The following is a 16,242-nucleotide window of genomic DNA, read 5'->3' on the forward strand; positions in this document are numbered from 1 at the left end:
ACAGATATTGTGGAGCACACAACAAGCAGCAATTACAATTGGAATATTGGTTGTGCTGAGATCTAACCGAATCAGTAAACTGCGCCAGTGCCCTTTCAAACGTCCAAAAGCACATTCTACCACCATTCTGCACTTGCTCAGCCTATAGTTGAACTGCTCCTTACTACTGTCCAGGGTGCATGTGAACAGCTTCATAAGCCATGACATTAAGGGGTAGGCTGGGTCCCCGAGGATAACTGTAGGCACTTCAACATCCCCAACAGTAATTTTCTGGTCTGGGAAGTAAGTCCCTTCCTGCAGCTGTTCAAACAGACCAGCGTTCCTGAAGACGCGAGCGTCATGCACCTTTCCCGGCCATCCCACCTTGATGTTGGTGAAACATCCCTTGTGATCCACCAGTGCTTGCAGCACCATGGAAAAGTACCCCTTGCGGTTTACATACTGGCCACCCCAGTGTGCCAGGGCCAAGATAGGGATATGCGTTCCGTCTATTGCCCCGCCGCAGTTAGGGAACCCCAGCGCATTAAAGCCATCCACAATGGTCTGCACATTTCCCAAAGTCACTATCCTTGATAGCAGCTGGTCAATGATTGCTTTGGCTACTTGGATCACAGCAGCCCCCACAGTAGATTTGCCCACTCCAAACTGATTCCCGACTGACCGGTAGCTGTCGGGCGTTCCAAGCTTCCACAGTGCTATGGCCACTTGCTTCTCAACTGTGAGAGCTGCTCTCATTTTGGTGTCTTTGCACTTCAGGGCAGGGGACAGCAAGTCACAAAGTTCCATGAAAGTGACCCTGCACATACGAAAGTTTCGCAGCCACTGGGAATCATCCCAGACCTGCAACACTATGCGGTCCCACCAGTCTGTGCTTGTTTCCCGGGCCCAGAATTGGCATTCCACGGCATGAACCTGGCCCAATGCCATCACAATCTCCCAATTGCCACATGCCGTGCTTCTAGGAACGTCTATGTCCATGTCCTCATCAGTATAGTAATCACGCTGTTGTCGCTTCCTCACCCAGTTTTGCAGGTACTGCACATACTGCTGGATAATGCATGAGGTATTTACAATGGTCAAAACTGCAGCGGAGATCTGAGCGGGCTCTATGGCGCCTGCATGGGTAATCCTGGAAAAAGAGCGTGAAATGTAGGAGAGCTGTTCGGTTCAGGATGGCCAATAAAAGGTGGTAAATGGTTGTCTTCTGTAGCTTTCATGGAGGCGGGAAGCTCGCTAAAGCTGCAAGAGCGGGAGAGCAGAGTTTGCGGCGGAAGTTCAGTTCACGATGGCTGAAAAACGGCAGGGAATTGTTGCCTTCTGTAGCTTCCACGGGAGCCCAGGACAGACAACATGGAGAAATTAGCTAGCGCTGCAAGAGCAGGAGAGCAGAGTTTGCGGCGGAAGCTGTGCTGCTCAGTTCACGGTGGCCAAAAAAAGGCGGGAAATGGTTAGATAAAAGAGTAGATAGAAAGATGAGAGGACTTGCGAGGTGGATTCATAGTACCAGGAGACAGGCGGTGGCAATATGGCGTCTGCTGTAACTTTCACGGAGGGAGAAGCAAGTGACAACACACACCCAGAAACACCCGCAAGAATGTTTTTGCCCCATCATGCACTGGGAGCTTAACCCAGAATTCCAATGGGTGGCGGGGATTGCGGGAACTGTGGGATAGCTACCGCTCCGACATTCGATGCTAACCTTGGTACCATGGACACACTCCTCCAAATTCACGTGCTTTAGTGGGGACACACAACACCGAATGTATAAAATCGCTTCTGACAATTCAAATAGAATAATTTTGAATTAATTTCGTACTGTAGACGTACCCTGAGTCAGACATCTAAATGAAATATACAATCTGATCACACCTAACATAGCAAGATGCAGTATAGCTAGAAACAGAGCAGAAGGCACTTTGTTAGGAATAAAATATGAAATAGGTCTTCTGAAATAAATATTTCAGAGGTTTCCGTCTCAGTAAAGAAAAAGAATAGTACTACACGTGTACCCTATTACACAGTGTGGTGTCATGGTTAGAGCAGGACATTAATAGACAGACGACCCAGTTTCTATTCCTACTTTGCAACTGATTTACTATGTGACCTTGGGCAAGTCATTTAGGTCCAAATTTTCAGATGTGCCCACTAATTTTGTGTGCCTTAGCTCATGAGTGCTCAACTCAAGATTTTTAAAAGGTGCTTTACACTCACAACTCTAGTTGAAGTCAGTGAAAAAAATAGCCTTACGCTCTCTCTGCCTAAATTTCCTCATATATTAAATGGAAATACTAATCTTTAACCACCTTTGTAAAATGCCTTGAAGCCATAGGACAAAAAGTGCTATATAATATTATGTGGGTAGGTGAAAGCCTGTGTCGTTTGACAGGGGTAATTTGTAAAGTGTTAAAAAAAAAAAAGAGCCAAACATGTCTGGGAACCCCTTTCTAATGTTTTCTGGACTCTAAACCCCTGCACAGGAACACAATTGGGGATAGGAGAGGAGGTTTCTTATGCTCTCACATACCCTTGCACACATTGACAAACCAAGCCACAATCTGGCCATAAAGCAGTAATCAGTTACTTCGGGGAAGGGATGAAAAAGTTCATGGAAAAATAACAAGTAATAATAGGGATATCTATGTTTATTAGGGATAAAGTATTAAATGTTTTCTAAATTTATAATCCAGGGTATTAAGTCTGTCTTTACCAAAAGTTGCCAACAGATGGGCTCTTTTTATAACTTTAATAAATTAACACAAGTACAGGTGCAGTAACAATAGCTGATTTCAAGCAGACTTATTTACTCCTAACTTACTGGAATGATAAAGAATGTCAGGTAGATAAGCATAATTACTGACAGTAATATACTGGACAAAGAGCTAAATTCTGCCATCCTTAATTAAACAAAACTCTCATTGAAGTCACCATCAACTTAAGCAGGAGTTTTGCTTGATTAATAACTGCAGTATGCAGCACAAGAAAATTATGTGCCATAGTATATACTCAGCTGATGTACATTTTGTTGCTCTGCTCATTTCAGATGATGTATGTAGGTGGTAGGCTAGAGGTCGGATGAAATCTCATTGAAGTTGTTGGTTTAACAGCTGCCCTTCTTTCAGGATAAATGTTGACAAATTGTATAGTCAATTGCTTGACCACACTTTGGTATATAAAATATACTCAAGAGAGCAAAATAATCAATGTCAGTCAGGTTTATTAATATAGTACAGGAACAAGATTCTATATGATACCAGTCTCCGAGAAGCCATCTCATGCAGTGATTCTTCCTGTCAAAGGTAGGGGCCCAGGCAGAGACAGATGCATCATGGAGGTGAATGCCTGGCTGCGAAGATGGTGTCACCAGGAGAGCTTGGGCTTCCTCGACCATGGGATGCTATTTGAGGAAAGACTGCTAGGCAGAGATGGCGTTCACCTTTCAAGGTGGGGAAAGACCCTATTTGGACACAGACTGGCTAACCTAGGGCTTTAAACTAGGTTCGACGGGGACAGGTGAGCAAAGCCCACAGGTAAGTGGGGAACATGGAGACCTGGGAGATGGGTCGGAAATGAGAGGGAATGTGGGCTATATTGGGAGAGAGAAAGGAGGGTCACAACAAAACTGGGAGGCAAGATCAAACCAGTATCTTAGATGCCTATATACAAATGCGAGAAGTATGGGGAATAAGCAGGAAGAACTGGAAGTGCTAATAAATAAATACAACTATGACATTGTTGGCATCACTGAAACTTGGTGGGATAATACACATGATTGGAATGTTGGTGTGGATGGGTACAGCTTGCTCAGGAAGGATAGACAGGGGAAAAAGGGAGGAGGTGTTGCCTTATATATTAAAAATGTACACACTTGGACTGAGATGGAGATGGACATAGGAGATGGAAGTGTTGAGAGTCTCTGGGTTAGGCTAAAAGGGGTAAAAAACAAGGGTGATGTCATGCTAGGAGTCTACTACAGGCCACCTAACCAGGTGGAAGAGGTGGATGAGGCTTTTTTTAAACAACTAACAAAATCATCCAAAGCCCAAGATTTGGTGGTGATGGGGGACCTCAACTATCCAAATATATGTTGGGAAAATAACACAGCGGCACACAGACTATACAACAAATTCTTGGACTGCATTGCAGACAACTTTTTATTTCAGAAGGTTGAAAAAGCTACTAGGGGGGAAGCTGTTCTAGACTTGATTTTTAACAAATAGGGAGGAACTCGTTGAGAATTTGAAAGTAGAAGGCAGCTTGGGTAAAAGTGATCATGAAATCAGAGTTTGCAATTCTAAGGAAGGGTAGAAGGGAGAACAGCAAAATAGAGACAATGGATTTCAGGAAGGCGGATTTTGGTAAGCTCAGAGAGCTGATAGGTAAGGTCCCATGGGAATCAAGACTGAGGGGAAAAACAACTGAGGGCCCAAAAGCAAGCTATTTCGCTGGTTAGGAAAGACAGAAAATGTGGCAAAAGACCACCTTGGCTTAACCACGAGATCTTGCATGATCTAAAAAATAGAAACTAGGACAGATTACAAAGGATGAATATAGGCAAACAACACAGGAACGCAGGGGCAAGATTAGAAAGGCAAAGGCACAAAATGAGCTCAAACTAGCTACGGGAATAAAGGGAAACAAGAAGACTTTTTATCAATACATTAGAAGCAAGAGGAAAACCAAAGACAGGGTAGGCCCACTGCTCAGTGAAGAGGGAGAAACAGTAACAGGAAACTTGGAAATGGCAGAGATGCTTAATGACTTCTTTGTTTCGGTCTTCACCGAGAAGTCTGAAGGAATGCCTAACATAGTGAATGCTAATGGGAAGGGGGTAGGTTTAGCAAATAAAATAAAAAAAGAACAAGTTAAAAATCACTTAGAAAAGTTAGATGCCTGCAAGTCACCAGGGCCTGATGAAAGGCATCCTAGAATACGTAAGGAGCTAATAGAGGAGGTATCTGAGCCTCTAGCTATTATCTTTGGAAAATCGTGGGAGACGGGAGAGATTCCAGAAGACTGGAAAAGGGCAAATATAGTGCCCATCTATAAAAAGGGAAATAAAAACAACCCAGGAAACTACAGACCAGTTAGTTTAACTTCTGGGCCAGGGAAGATAATGGAGCAAGTAATTAAGGAAATCATCTGCAAACACTTGGAAGGTGGTAAGGTGATAGGGAATAGCCAGCATGGATTTGTAAAGAACAAATCATGTCAAACCAATCTGATAGCTTTCTTTGATAGGATAACGAGTCTTGTGGATAAGGGAGAAGCTGTGGATGTGGTATACCTAGACTTTAGTAAGGCATTTGATACGTCTCGCATGATATTCTTATCGATAAACTAGGCAAATACAATTTAGATGGGGCTACTATGAGGTGGGTGCATAACTGGCTGGATAACTGTACTCAGAGAGTTGTTATTAATGGTTCCCAATCCTGCTGGAAAGGCATAACAAGTGTGGTTCCGCAGGGGTCTGTTTTGGGACCGGCTCTGTTCAATATCTTCATTAACGACTTAGATATTGGCATAGAAAGTATACTTATTAAGTTTGCGGATGATACCAAACTGGGAGGGATTGCAACTGCTTTGGAGGACAGGGTCATAATTCAAAATGATTTGGACAAATTGGAGAAATGGTCTGAGTTAAACAGGATGAAGTTTAACAAAGACAAATGCAAAGTGCTCCACTTAGGAAGAAAAAATCAGTATCACACATACAGAATGGGAAGAGACTGTCTAGGAAGGAGTACGGCAGAAAGGGATCTAAGGGTTATAGTGAACCACAAGCTAAATATGAGTCAACAGTGTGATGCTGTTGCAAAAAAAGCAAACATGATTCTGGTATGTATTAACAGGTGTGTTGTGAGCAAGACATGAAAAGTCATTCTTCCGCTCTACTCTGCTCTGGCTAGGCCTCAGCTGGAGTATTGTGTCCAGTTCTGGGCACCGCATTTCAAGAAAGATGTGGAGAAATTGGAGAGGGTCCAGAGAAGAGCAACAAGAATAATTAAAGGTCTTGAGAACATGACCTATGAAGGAAGGCTGAAAGAATTGGGTTTGTTTAGTTTGGAAAAGAGAAGACTGAGAGGGGACATGATAGCAGTTTTCAGGTATCTAAAAGGGGGAGGGAGAAAACTTGTTCACCTTAGCCTCTAAGGATAGAACAAGAAGCAATGGGCTTAAACTGCAGCAAGGGAGGTTTAGGGTGGACATTAGGAAAAAGTTCATAACTGTCAGGGTGGTTAAACACTGGAATAAATTGCCTAGGGAGGTTGTGGAATCTCCATCTCTGGAGATATTTAAGAGTAGGTTAGATAAATGTCTATCAGGGATGGTCTAGACAGTATTTGGTCCTGCCCTGCGGGCAGGGGACTGGACTTGATGACCTCTTGAGGTCCCTTCCAGTCCTAGAATCTATGAATCTATGTTACATTCACCTTTTGCAGGTGTGCTCCCAAAGTTACACATTTCAGCTGCTATAACTTATATGATGATTTTACAAGTTACACATCTCTTTAAACATCATTAAAACCAATCCATCATTAGAGGTGCTGGAACTATGAGTGCTGCTGCACCCCCTGGCTTGAAGTGGTTTCCATCATAAACAGGGTTTACAATTTGGCACCCACACTGTACAAATTTTTCCAGCATCAGTATATTCCAGTTCCCTAATTTCTTGTTCTGTTTCTTCCTTATCTTTGTCAGGATACTCGTATTCTAGGTACTGGTCTGTGAAGGTACTTCCCTAGCTTGTACTATGACATAGGAGACTTGTCAGACTCAAGATACATTTGTTCTATCTGCTTATGACAAATGCTTACTTCAGCAAATGCAAGGAGTTATGGGATACTTAGCATAAGTGAAAAGGATTATGGTATAGGCCAGTTGGGCTATACCATAGTTACAATATTTGTGCTTAATGCTTACTCTGTGTGTGTGTGGTGCAGATTATATATGCTAGCCATCATATATTAGTCAACATAAAAAACAATTGGGCTCCTTTATGGAATAAACAGTTGAACAAAACACAGGCCATTGTGGAAAGCTGGAATAAAGGTTGAACTATGAAGTTTGAGGGGATTTCCCTGGGGTCGGAATGCAAACACAGGGGGCTGGGTATTGTTTGATTGAGCAGCGTGTGTGAGAGAGTGATCAGAAACACCAGAGAAGCACACACAGAACAGAGCAAGGAAGTCTCAGAGACAGTCAGAGAAGCATGTGTAGTGTGATTTCTGAGAAAAAGCTCAGAGAGTGAGTTTTTGGGTAGAGTCCTGGATGGCAAGTGGCTTTAGAATCATAAGCAAAGCAACTGTCTCCTACTGTTTGAACCCTGCTGTGTTCAGGGAAATAGGACTTTATGTACATTATTTGTTAATAAGCAGGACTGCATTAAAGAAATACATAGCTCCATCCCCAACTTCTTTCCCTAACAGAAACAAGCCATCAGACCCTGAATATTAACTCACTGCTTACGTCAAAAGGGCTCCTAGGCACTACAATAATACAAATAATAATGAAAACATAAAAATAATAATCTCTGTTCAGTAAATCTTAAAGTTAAGCTTGTGCTTAAGAAGCCTTCCTGAATAGGGATTGCTCTCCTGAGTCAGGGTCTCTGTGTTGGTTTGGCACTATTACTAATAATTATAATTCATATAGCAGAAATCAGGATCCAGGACCCACTATGTTAAGAACGGTATGTAAACAAAGGAAGTGATGTTCTCTTGCTATTTGTTTTGGATAGGCTATATAACTCACTCAGGGCTTCTCCACTCACTTACTAATAATTAAGATAAAATGATTGATGGATGGAGATAGGATGCTATTCCAAGCCTAGGGAACAGTAGGTCAATAAAGGGACATTATCAAGTATATGTCACAAATCTTGAATTACATCAAAACTGTTATATTTAAAATTGGAATGACAGATTTTATTTATTTAAAAGTACTTTTTGTGTTTTACTTTCTCATCAATAATCCCCATCCCAGCTAGTGTGCAGCCTTAACTATAGCATTCTAGATGTTAAACAATGCAGGTGCAGCATGTTTTTGTATGGAATTCTATCTATTTTATGGAACATACATATATATATATATATATATGTATGTATATGTATGTATATATATATATAAAAACTAGTTCTTGCCTTCTTCAGTTAGTTGGCATTTAAATGTTAAAAGGTCCAATGGAGAAGAATAAAAAATATTTTGACAGCATGCAGAACAGACAATATTAAAAATTGTATGCCTATACACACACATATATTGTTGGTCATAGAGTCCTCACTTGTTTCTTTAAATATATACAAATGTAATATTTTTTATTGCATAATATAGTTCTCAAATTGTGTACATTGTGTTGATCTACAGATCTTTTGCCATTGTTGTACCTGAAGCTGGCTAATAGTGTTTGCTCCTTCTTGTTTCCATCTGATAATTCATATGAAAAGACATGCAATAATGTATTTTATTTTAATAATACAATAATATTACTGGTACTACTTTTCCAAGTAAGCAAATTGTCCCAAAGATTTCATGCAGTCATGAGGGAAGGTGGTCCATGCATTTATGAGTTGGACAGGAGATGGGCTATGAAAATCTCTTAATTAAAATGTAATCTACACACTAATAAAAGCTATAGACTCCCTGGCATAAGATTTTCTCCATCATAATCCCTTTTAATCCCAAGGAGTCTGGTGGCACCTTAAAGACTAATAGATTTATTTGGGCATAAGCTTTTGTGGGTAAAAACCTCACTTCTTCAGATGCATAGAGTGAAAGTTACAGATGCAGGTATTATATACTGATAGATTGAAGTCTTGGAGAGTTGCCTGGCAGCCTCCTGTTCATAATCCGACCTGTTCATTATGACTACAGCACCTCTTTTGTCAGCCCCGTTGATGATAATGTCAGAGTTGTTTCTGAGGCTGTGGATGGCATTATCCACGATCTACAACTTATCCTGGAAAATGATCCCTCACTCTCACAGACCTTGGGAGGCAGGCCAGTCCTCGCTTACAGACAACCCCCAACCTGAAGCAAATAAATACTCACCAGCAACTACACACCACACCACAGAAATACCAACCCAGGAACCAATCCCTGTAGCAAGCCTCATTGCCTACTCTGTCCCCATATCTACTCTGGCAACACCATCAGAGGACTCAACCACATCAGCCACACCATCAAGGGCTCATTCACCTGCACATCCACTAATGTTATATATGCCATCATGTGCCAGCAATGCCCCTCTGCCATGTACATTGGCCAAACCAGACAGTTCCTCTGCAAAAGACTAAATGGACACAAATCGGACATCAGGAATGGTAACATACAAAAGCCAGTACATGAACACTTCATCTCCCTGGTCATTCTATTACAGATTTAAAAGTCTCTATAATTGAACAAAAAAACTTAGGAAACAGACTTCAAAGAGAAACAGCAGAACTAAAATTCATTTGCAAATTCAACACCATTAATCTGGGCTTGAATAGGGACTGGGAGTGGCTTTCTCATTACAGAAGCAGCTTTTCCTCTCTTGGAATTGACACCTCCTCATCTATTATTGGGAGTGGATTACATCCACCCTGATTGAATTGGCCCTGTCAACACTGGTTCTCCACTTGCGAAGTACCTCCCTGCTCTCCATGTGTCAGTATATAATGCCTGCATCTGTAACTTTCACTCTATGCATCTGAAGAAGTGAGGTTTTTACCCACAAAAGCTTATGCCCAAATAAATCTGTTAGTCTTTAAGGTGCCACCAGACTCCTTCTTGTTTTTGTAGATACAGACTAACACGGCTACCTCCTGATACTTTTAATCCCAAAACATTTGACAAATTACAGCCAGCCAACCCTACCCAAATGCAGCCTCCTTGAGAACAATCACCCACTAACGAAAAGAGTTGTAAACTTACGTGAATTGCAGACTCTTTGAGGCAGTGACCATCTTTTTGACGTGTCTGTATAGCACCTAGCACACTTTGGTACTAGTCCATGAACGGGGTTCTTAGGCACCACTTCAATGCTACTAATATAATAGGGAGGAATGATTTTAGCCAAGGATCCTGGGCCAAACCCACTACGACAGGAAGTGCCCTAGAAACGTTAACATCCAGGGTCGATAAGCGTGCGGATTTTCTAGTGTCCCCTGTAGAAGGTCCCACTTGGCTACTGGCCTATGCGGTGGGAGGGTTCGTGGCGCTGCTGCTCCTTTCCCGAGCCCCTGTCCAGCCTCTCTCGGTACGTCCGTGGAGCAGCGCACGCTCCTCCTTTGCTCCCCCCGGCGGGAAGCGCCCGCGCTCCCCTGGCACTGGGGCCCCAGAGGGCTGGCTGCGCCCGGGAGCCGCCCGGCCTTGGCCTGGCGTCAAGAATGCCCCATTGTCCGGCCGGCCACGTGACGCCATTCCCCGCCAGGGCTGCGGAGGCCCCGCCCCTAGCCAGCCGGTGAGCCCCGCCCAGCCCAGGGCCGCCTCACGCTGAGGAGGGGGCGAGGGGCGCATGCGCCGTGCGCGGAGCTGCTCTCCCATCCAGTGCGGCAGCGGCCGGGGAAAGCCGCAGCGGCTGGGCGGGACAGGACAGGACAGGAGCCGAGAAGCGTTAATTAGCGGCAGCCCCCAAGGGAGCCGGGGCAGCAGCAACTGCCCCCTCCCCCACCGCCCGGGGGACTCCGCTGAGGAGAGGCGAAGGCGCGGGGGCTGCGCCGCGCCCGGAGCCTGCGCTGGGAATTTTGACATCTCTTGTGTCTCAGCGGCGGCCGGGAAGGGCCAGGTCCCAGCTTCCTGCCGCTGCGGGGAAATCACTGCCAGCTCCCGCGGGGGCTCCGTCCCTGCCTGCGGGGCCGGGCTGCGGGGGGATCCCCGCGGGATCAGCCCTTGCTGGGGGGTATTTCCCTAGAAAAGGGAGGGGGGGGTCACGAACTTGTCATTTTGGGGGGCGGGGGCTTTGTCTGTGTGACTTGAGACAAAGAGCGAGGGAAGGAGAAAGAAGAGGCTCTGCTACGTTCCTGTGCGGAGGAGGCATCACCCCATATGGACAGCTGAGTTCATCATCACCATCAGCTGCTGCTGCCGCCGCCGCGTCTATTTTTTATACGTTTTTTTGGGGCGGGGGGGGAGGGCTTGGGAAGAAGAATCATGTAAATAAAAGAGAAGGTGCTGTAAAAAGATGGGGGATGCTGCAGACCTCAAGGAAATGAGAAAGACGTTTATTGTTCCTGCAGTCAAACCTTTTGACCATTATGATTTCACCAGGGCTAAAATCGCCTGTAATGTAGCGTGGCTGGTGGCCAAAGCCTTTGGGACAGGTAGGTGGCGTCTTCTTCTTCTTCCCTTTCTTTGATGCTGGTTCCTGCCTGGTTGCTTCATTACTGCGGACGTGAGCCATTCCCAAGGGAATTGAACGGGAGAAAATAATCTTGATCTATTGCTTGATCATGTGGTTTTTATTTTCGAATATCTGCTTTTTTTTCTTAGGTGTGTCAATGCTATTTCCGTCAATGAGTAATTGTCATGTTTTTGTGTCTAATTGCATTTATTTGGGGGTATTCAGCCTTCCAAAACTGCGTGTATTGTTTTTCCATGCACATTTTTTTGTTGTAATACAAAAATAGTGTTTTCCATTTAAGAGCTGGGAGGTAGTCAGGGAAATGGATGTGCACTGTTAGTTTTGATATGTATGATGATATAAGCCTTCAGTCATTCAGATAGGTAAAGATTAAACAATAACCTGGATTCTAGGAGAGAGAGCATTTAATGCCAATTGTCACCCAACAGTGTATAGAATTCTTTCCGTCTGAATGTATAACATTAATTTATTTTAATGCTTCTGAAAAGTATTAGTTCTATATTTCTAAAAACCAGGGCCTTCAGGAATACTATGCTTATTATGCTCAGTAATATTTCTAATATATCTTTTGAGGGCAAACATTTCAAAAATACAAAAATGTGTGATTTAACTATCATTTATTTAATTTTCAATTTATAAAACAGTGTTGTTGGTGTTTTTGAAAGAGGGAGTGTGCAGGAACAATCAATCATTTCACCCCTGTTCTCTGTAGAATAACAGGAAAAGGTTTCTCCTTTTGGAATTCTGTAACAGTTGCATATGTAGCCAGAGTACTGTTGCATATTGTAACATGGCTAAAAGACATACATCTTTATGATGCCATTAGGAGCTGGTAATACCTGACAACAACCTTTCTCTTTATATTTAAAAACAAAAAAAGTTTCCATGACTGCTGAAAGTGCTATTTATTAGCAGTTTCTGTATGTAATAACCATTTCTGGTTATTGCAAAACAATTTATTTTTAAAAATACTTTACTTTTATATTTTGTAGGGCTCAGATTCATGATCTCTTTTTAATCAATGCAAATTTGAACACTAAAATGCTAAGGTAGTGAAAATTCTTGGAATAATTTTCTTTGGGGGTTTTCAGAGGTGATGTAATTTAATGTCCTTATGTGATTCAGTTCTGTAGGCTTGCATGTATATGAACTAAACACATCATTTTATTTTTGTTAACCCAAAATGATCATATCAGGTGTAAAATATGCACTGTGTCTGCAGATTCAAATATGACGGAGTTTTATTCTGATGTGGCTTTGCAAATTCTTTATCTTCAGGAGATTGAGATATTTTGGTTTCTATTAGCTGAGTTTGGATTGGATGTGTAAAGCCACCTGTGGGGTTCTTTCTACTTAGCTTTCTGTAAAAGTCTGGTCCAAACCAAATTCCTTTACTTTCCTTGTCCCTCCCCATGGTTTTCATTCTGAAAGATACACAAGAAAATTCAACAAATAATCAGTTAAGAGCAGATATTCTCTTCTTTTGCCTTTTAAATTCTCTGATGCTAGTATCTGACCCACTTAATGCAACTAATGGAAATAATGTCAAATAGAACTGTATACAGCATTAAAGTGTTCCAGATCATAATTTTGTGACTAGTTTCAAGTCAGTGTTCTGCGTGGTAGTAGTTCCTGGAGTTGCAAAGTAGAATTTGAGGGTGAGAGCGTGGAAGTATACATAAAACTTGTAATGTGTATATATTTCAAACACACCTTTACATATGAAACAGATGCAGAACTGGAGGATTGACCATCTCCTTTTCATATTTTTTTTAAAGCTTTCCCTGGAATAGGTTACAACTTTTTCTGCACAGCAAGACATATATTTCTACTATCTTCTGTCATATGTTTACCCAAAGGAACTACAAAGGATGAATAGGGTTTGTGTGAATGTCTCATTCCCCATATATATCTTGAAGTGGCAGAATTTGAAGTGATCAGTAATAAGTAGTTTCAAAACTTTGTCCTAAATTCACAGAAAATACTGAGCAATAACTGTCTTGCACGTCTCTATTCATTCTGCTTTCCCTAGTTAAAATAGTGCTTTCTCCACCAGATAATTCTCTTGGATAAAAATCCTATTCCTCCACCCACTTCTATTCTGGGGACGTTCACATTGTTTCTTTTGTGGTATAAAAAAGCATCTTCAGTTTCTTCTTTAGACATAGTGTGTACACATGCAATATGTAAAAATGTACATTTGGGGTCTGATAGATATGCTTTGTTTTAAATGCATGGTGCAACACAAACAAAAATGTGAGTGACTCTTAAGAACAACTTGGTTGTGCTATATTAGAGAAGCATGTCCTCTCCAAGAGGACTTCTGAAGTATTCTGTGGGGCGCAGCCGTGTTAGTCTGTATCTACAAAAACAACAAGGAGTCTGGTGGCACCTTAAAGACTAACAGATTTATTTGGGCATAAGCTTTCGTGAGTAAAAACCTCACTTCTTCGGATGCATAGGGGCGCAGTTATGCTTTACCGAAATCGAGTCAATGCTATCCTTGTTGGAGTGATGTCTATGGGACTGATAACAAACAAACACACAGTCCCAGATTCAGCTCTGTTACATCTGTGCAATGTCATGGACTTAATGACGTTGTGCAGGGATAAGAGTAGACTTTGTTTAACCTGTATTTGGCTCATACCAAATGCAAACATACAGCACAAGAACAGAAGATGTATGTGGGAAATAGTCATGTAAAAACATCATGTATGAAAAATGAATGAGAGTAAAATGACTTTGAATATAAAAATAATGCTAGGAATTCATACTTCCTTTCAGTCTTATTCCATTTCCTTTAGCATCCATTTTCAATTCTTTCAGAGTTAGGAAGAAACACAACCTTGTCCTACAAACTATAGCTGAAATTTAACTGGCTACATCAGTTCATAGTCTTAATTCAACATAACTCGATATCAAGCAATGATACCTAACATGCAAGCAGATAAGTCAGGAGCCTATGTTGCCCTGATGATACTTGAGAGATTTAAGTTCAAGATTACATTCATTTTTTAAATGTGAAAGAAACAAACGATTCTTTTCGCTTCTGGCTACTGTTTTACTGCAAGTACAGGTACAATGTAACAAGACTCAGACAAATGGAAAAAATATTTCTTTAACAACAAATAACTGTACATGATTTATTTTGGTTCTTAAAATTTTGACACTGTTGCAGAGTTCAGGTAATATCACAGTTGATTCATAAATAGAGAAACTGGATGTCCCAGACAACGGTCTATGAGATTATAGATTTTTCTTATTTTTATGAGCCATATTTATAGTGATTATTCAGGATTTAATATGGTTCGAATCTAGTGGTCAGTATGTGTTGGTCAAATCAACTTAATGCATTTTGTTTAACATATTTAGCTCAATTTCTTTCCTAACATAAGCATAGTGCAGTGAGAGCTTGATTTCTTTTTGTGTTTGTTTTAGAGCAGGGCTTTGGTCCAGAGCAGTGGAGCTGCAGGTTTTTGCCTGGAGCTGGAGCGGAGCTGGAGCACAGCTCCAGAGCTTTGATTGGAAATATTAAGATTTTGATTTGTTGCATTATGTTTGTACTTAAAACTGCCTTTCCCTAGAGAGACCTTTATGAAATGGCATTCTTTTGGAGAGTATCTGCATTAGAGATGCATTTTCATTTAACATAATGAAAGGAAGCTTCTTAAAAAGTTCAAGGTGCTGGGATGCAGAGGTGTTTTAACTGTCAAACAATTTAAGAGATGTAGAAGTAGCTTTATTCTTCCAGTATTTCAAAGGGGAGAACATTTGGATTTAAATCCACAAACAATTACCGTATATGGTAAAGTCTATTGAATTCAACAGACTACTCGTGAGATTAGCGGTTTGGAAGAAAACAATAACTTGCCTTTAGTTTAGAAAATCTACTTTCCATACCAAATGACTGAAATCTGCTGATATTATATTCCTCATCTACCTTAAAGGAGGATAGGCCTGACTAGTGAAAATAATTAAAATACATTGTAACAGTATACAAGAGACTTATGCCCTTGAGGTCTTTGCCAGTCTTTTGAAGACATCTCCTCAAGAGTTTGTGTTCTTTCTCTCTTAGAACCATAGTCACATTAGAGAATGAACTGTATTCTGAGAGAATTTTAAAAAGTAACTCTATAGTGAAAACAGGTCTACATGGTATAGATAAGGGGGAAAAAATCCTTTTTACAATTAAGAGGAATCAGACTGATTTTTTTAAAAGTTCCTGCATAGAAGCATTTAAGTTGTAAAAACAAATTAGATTCAATATAAAATTTTGGGCCAAATTCATTCATGCTGTAATAATATTGAAGTAACAGACTACAAAGTACTTTTTTTTTTTTTTTTGAGCTTGCATTAAGCAGGAATTCTGAAAAGTTTTTACCTGATAATTCACTTTCTCAGAATTATTCTGCAGATGCTCTCCCGATGAGTAGTGGGAGCCAATATAAACAGTCTGGGTCTTTGTAGGAGATTCTAGAATGTCCTATTCTCATGGAAGACATTTTAAAAGGGTTAAAGTTATTACAGTAAAATAACTGAAAGCTTTGGTTTAGGTCAGTGGTTCCCAAACTTTAACAACCTATCAATCCCTTTCACTAAAATGTTGTGTCTCGTAAACCCCCTCCTGAAAATGAATATTTCCAGGGACTGTCTCTTTTACCTGAGTATAAATTATAAAAGCAGTGATCTTGGAAATATAAAAATTGTTTTTATGACATGCTTATTACACATTACACCTGTGACCCGATATAACGCGGTAAAGCAGTGCTCCGGGTGGGCGTGGCTGTGCACTCCAGTGGATCAAAGCAAGTCATATAACGCGGTTTCACCTATAACATGGTAAGATTTTTTTTTTTTTTTGACTCCCAAGGACAGCGTTATATCGAGGTAGGGGTGTA

At 41.3% G+C, this 16,242-nt stretch overlaps 2 protein-coding genes across 6 annotated transcripts in view; one reads left to right on the forward strand and one right to left on the reverse strand.

Moving 5' to 3' along the window:
• The window catches only part of DDX59 (DEAD-box helicase 59), an 88,189-nt gene extending 77,839 nt beyond the window's left edge, over positions 1–10,350 (reverse strand). Inside the window, exon 1 of the mRNA XM_054036755.1 lies at positions 9,916–10,350. The gene's annotated coding sequence lies outside the window, so the exon portion shown is untranslated. The remainder of the gene's footprint in view (positions 1–9,915) is intronic.
• Positions 10,351–11,131: 781 nt separating this feature from the next.
• The window catches only part of CAMSAP2 (calmodulin regulated spectrin associated protein family member 2), a 170,641-nt gene continuing 165,530 nt past the window's right edge, over positions 11,132–16,242 (forward strand). For all 5 annotated transcript variants that reach the window (XM_054036732.1, XM_054036733.1, XM_054036735.1 and 2 more), the window contains exon 1: positions 11,132–11,303. In XM_054036732.1, the coding sequence (XP_053892707.1) occupies positions 11,165–11,303 (139 nt within the window). In that variant the 5' untranslated portion in view covers positions 11,132–11,164. The remainder of the gene's footprint in view (positions 11,304–16,242) is intronic.

The sequence above is a fragment of the Malaclemys terrapin genome, chromosome 8, assembly GCF_027887155.1.
Source record: "Malaclemys terrapin pileata isolate rMalTer1 chromosome 8, rMalTer1.hap1, whole genome shotgun sequence".
Lineage (NCBI taxonomy): Eukaryota > Metazoa > Chordata > Testudines > Emydidae > Malaclemys > Malaclemys terrapin.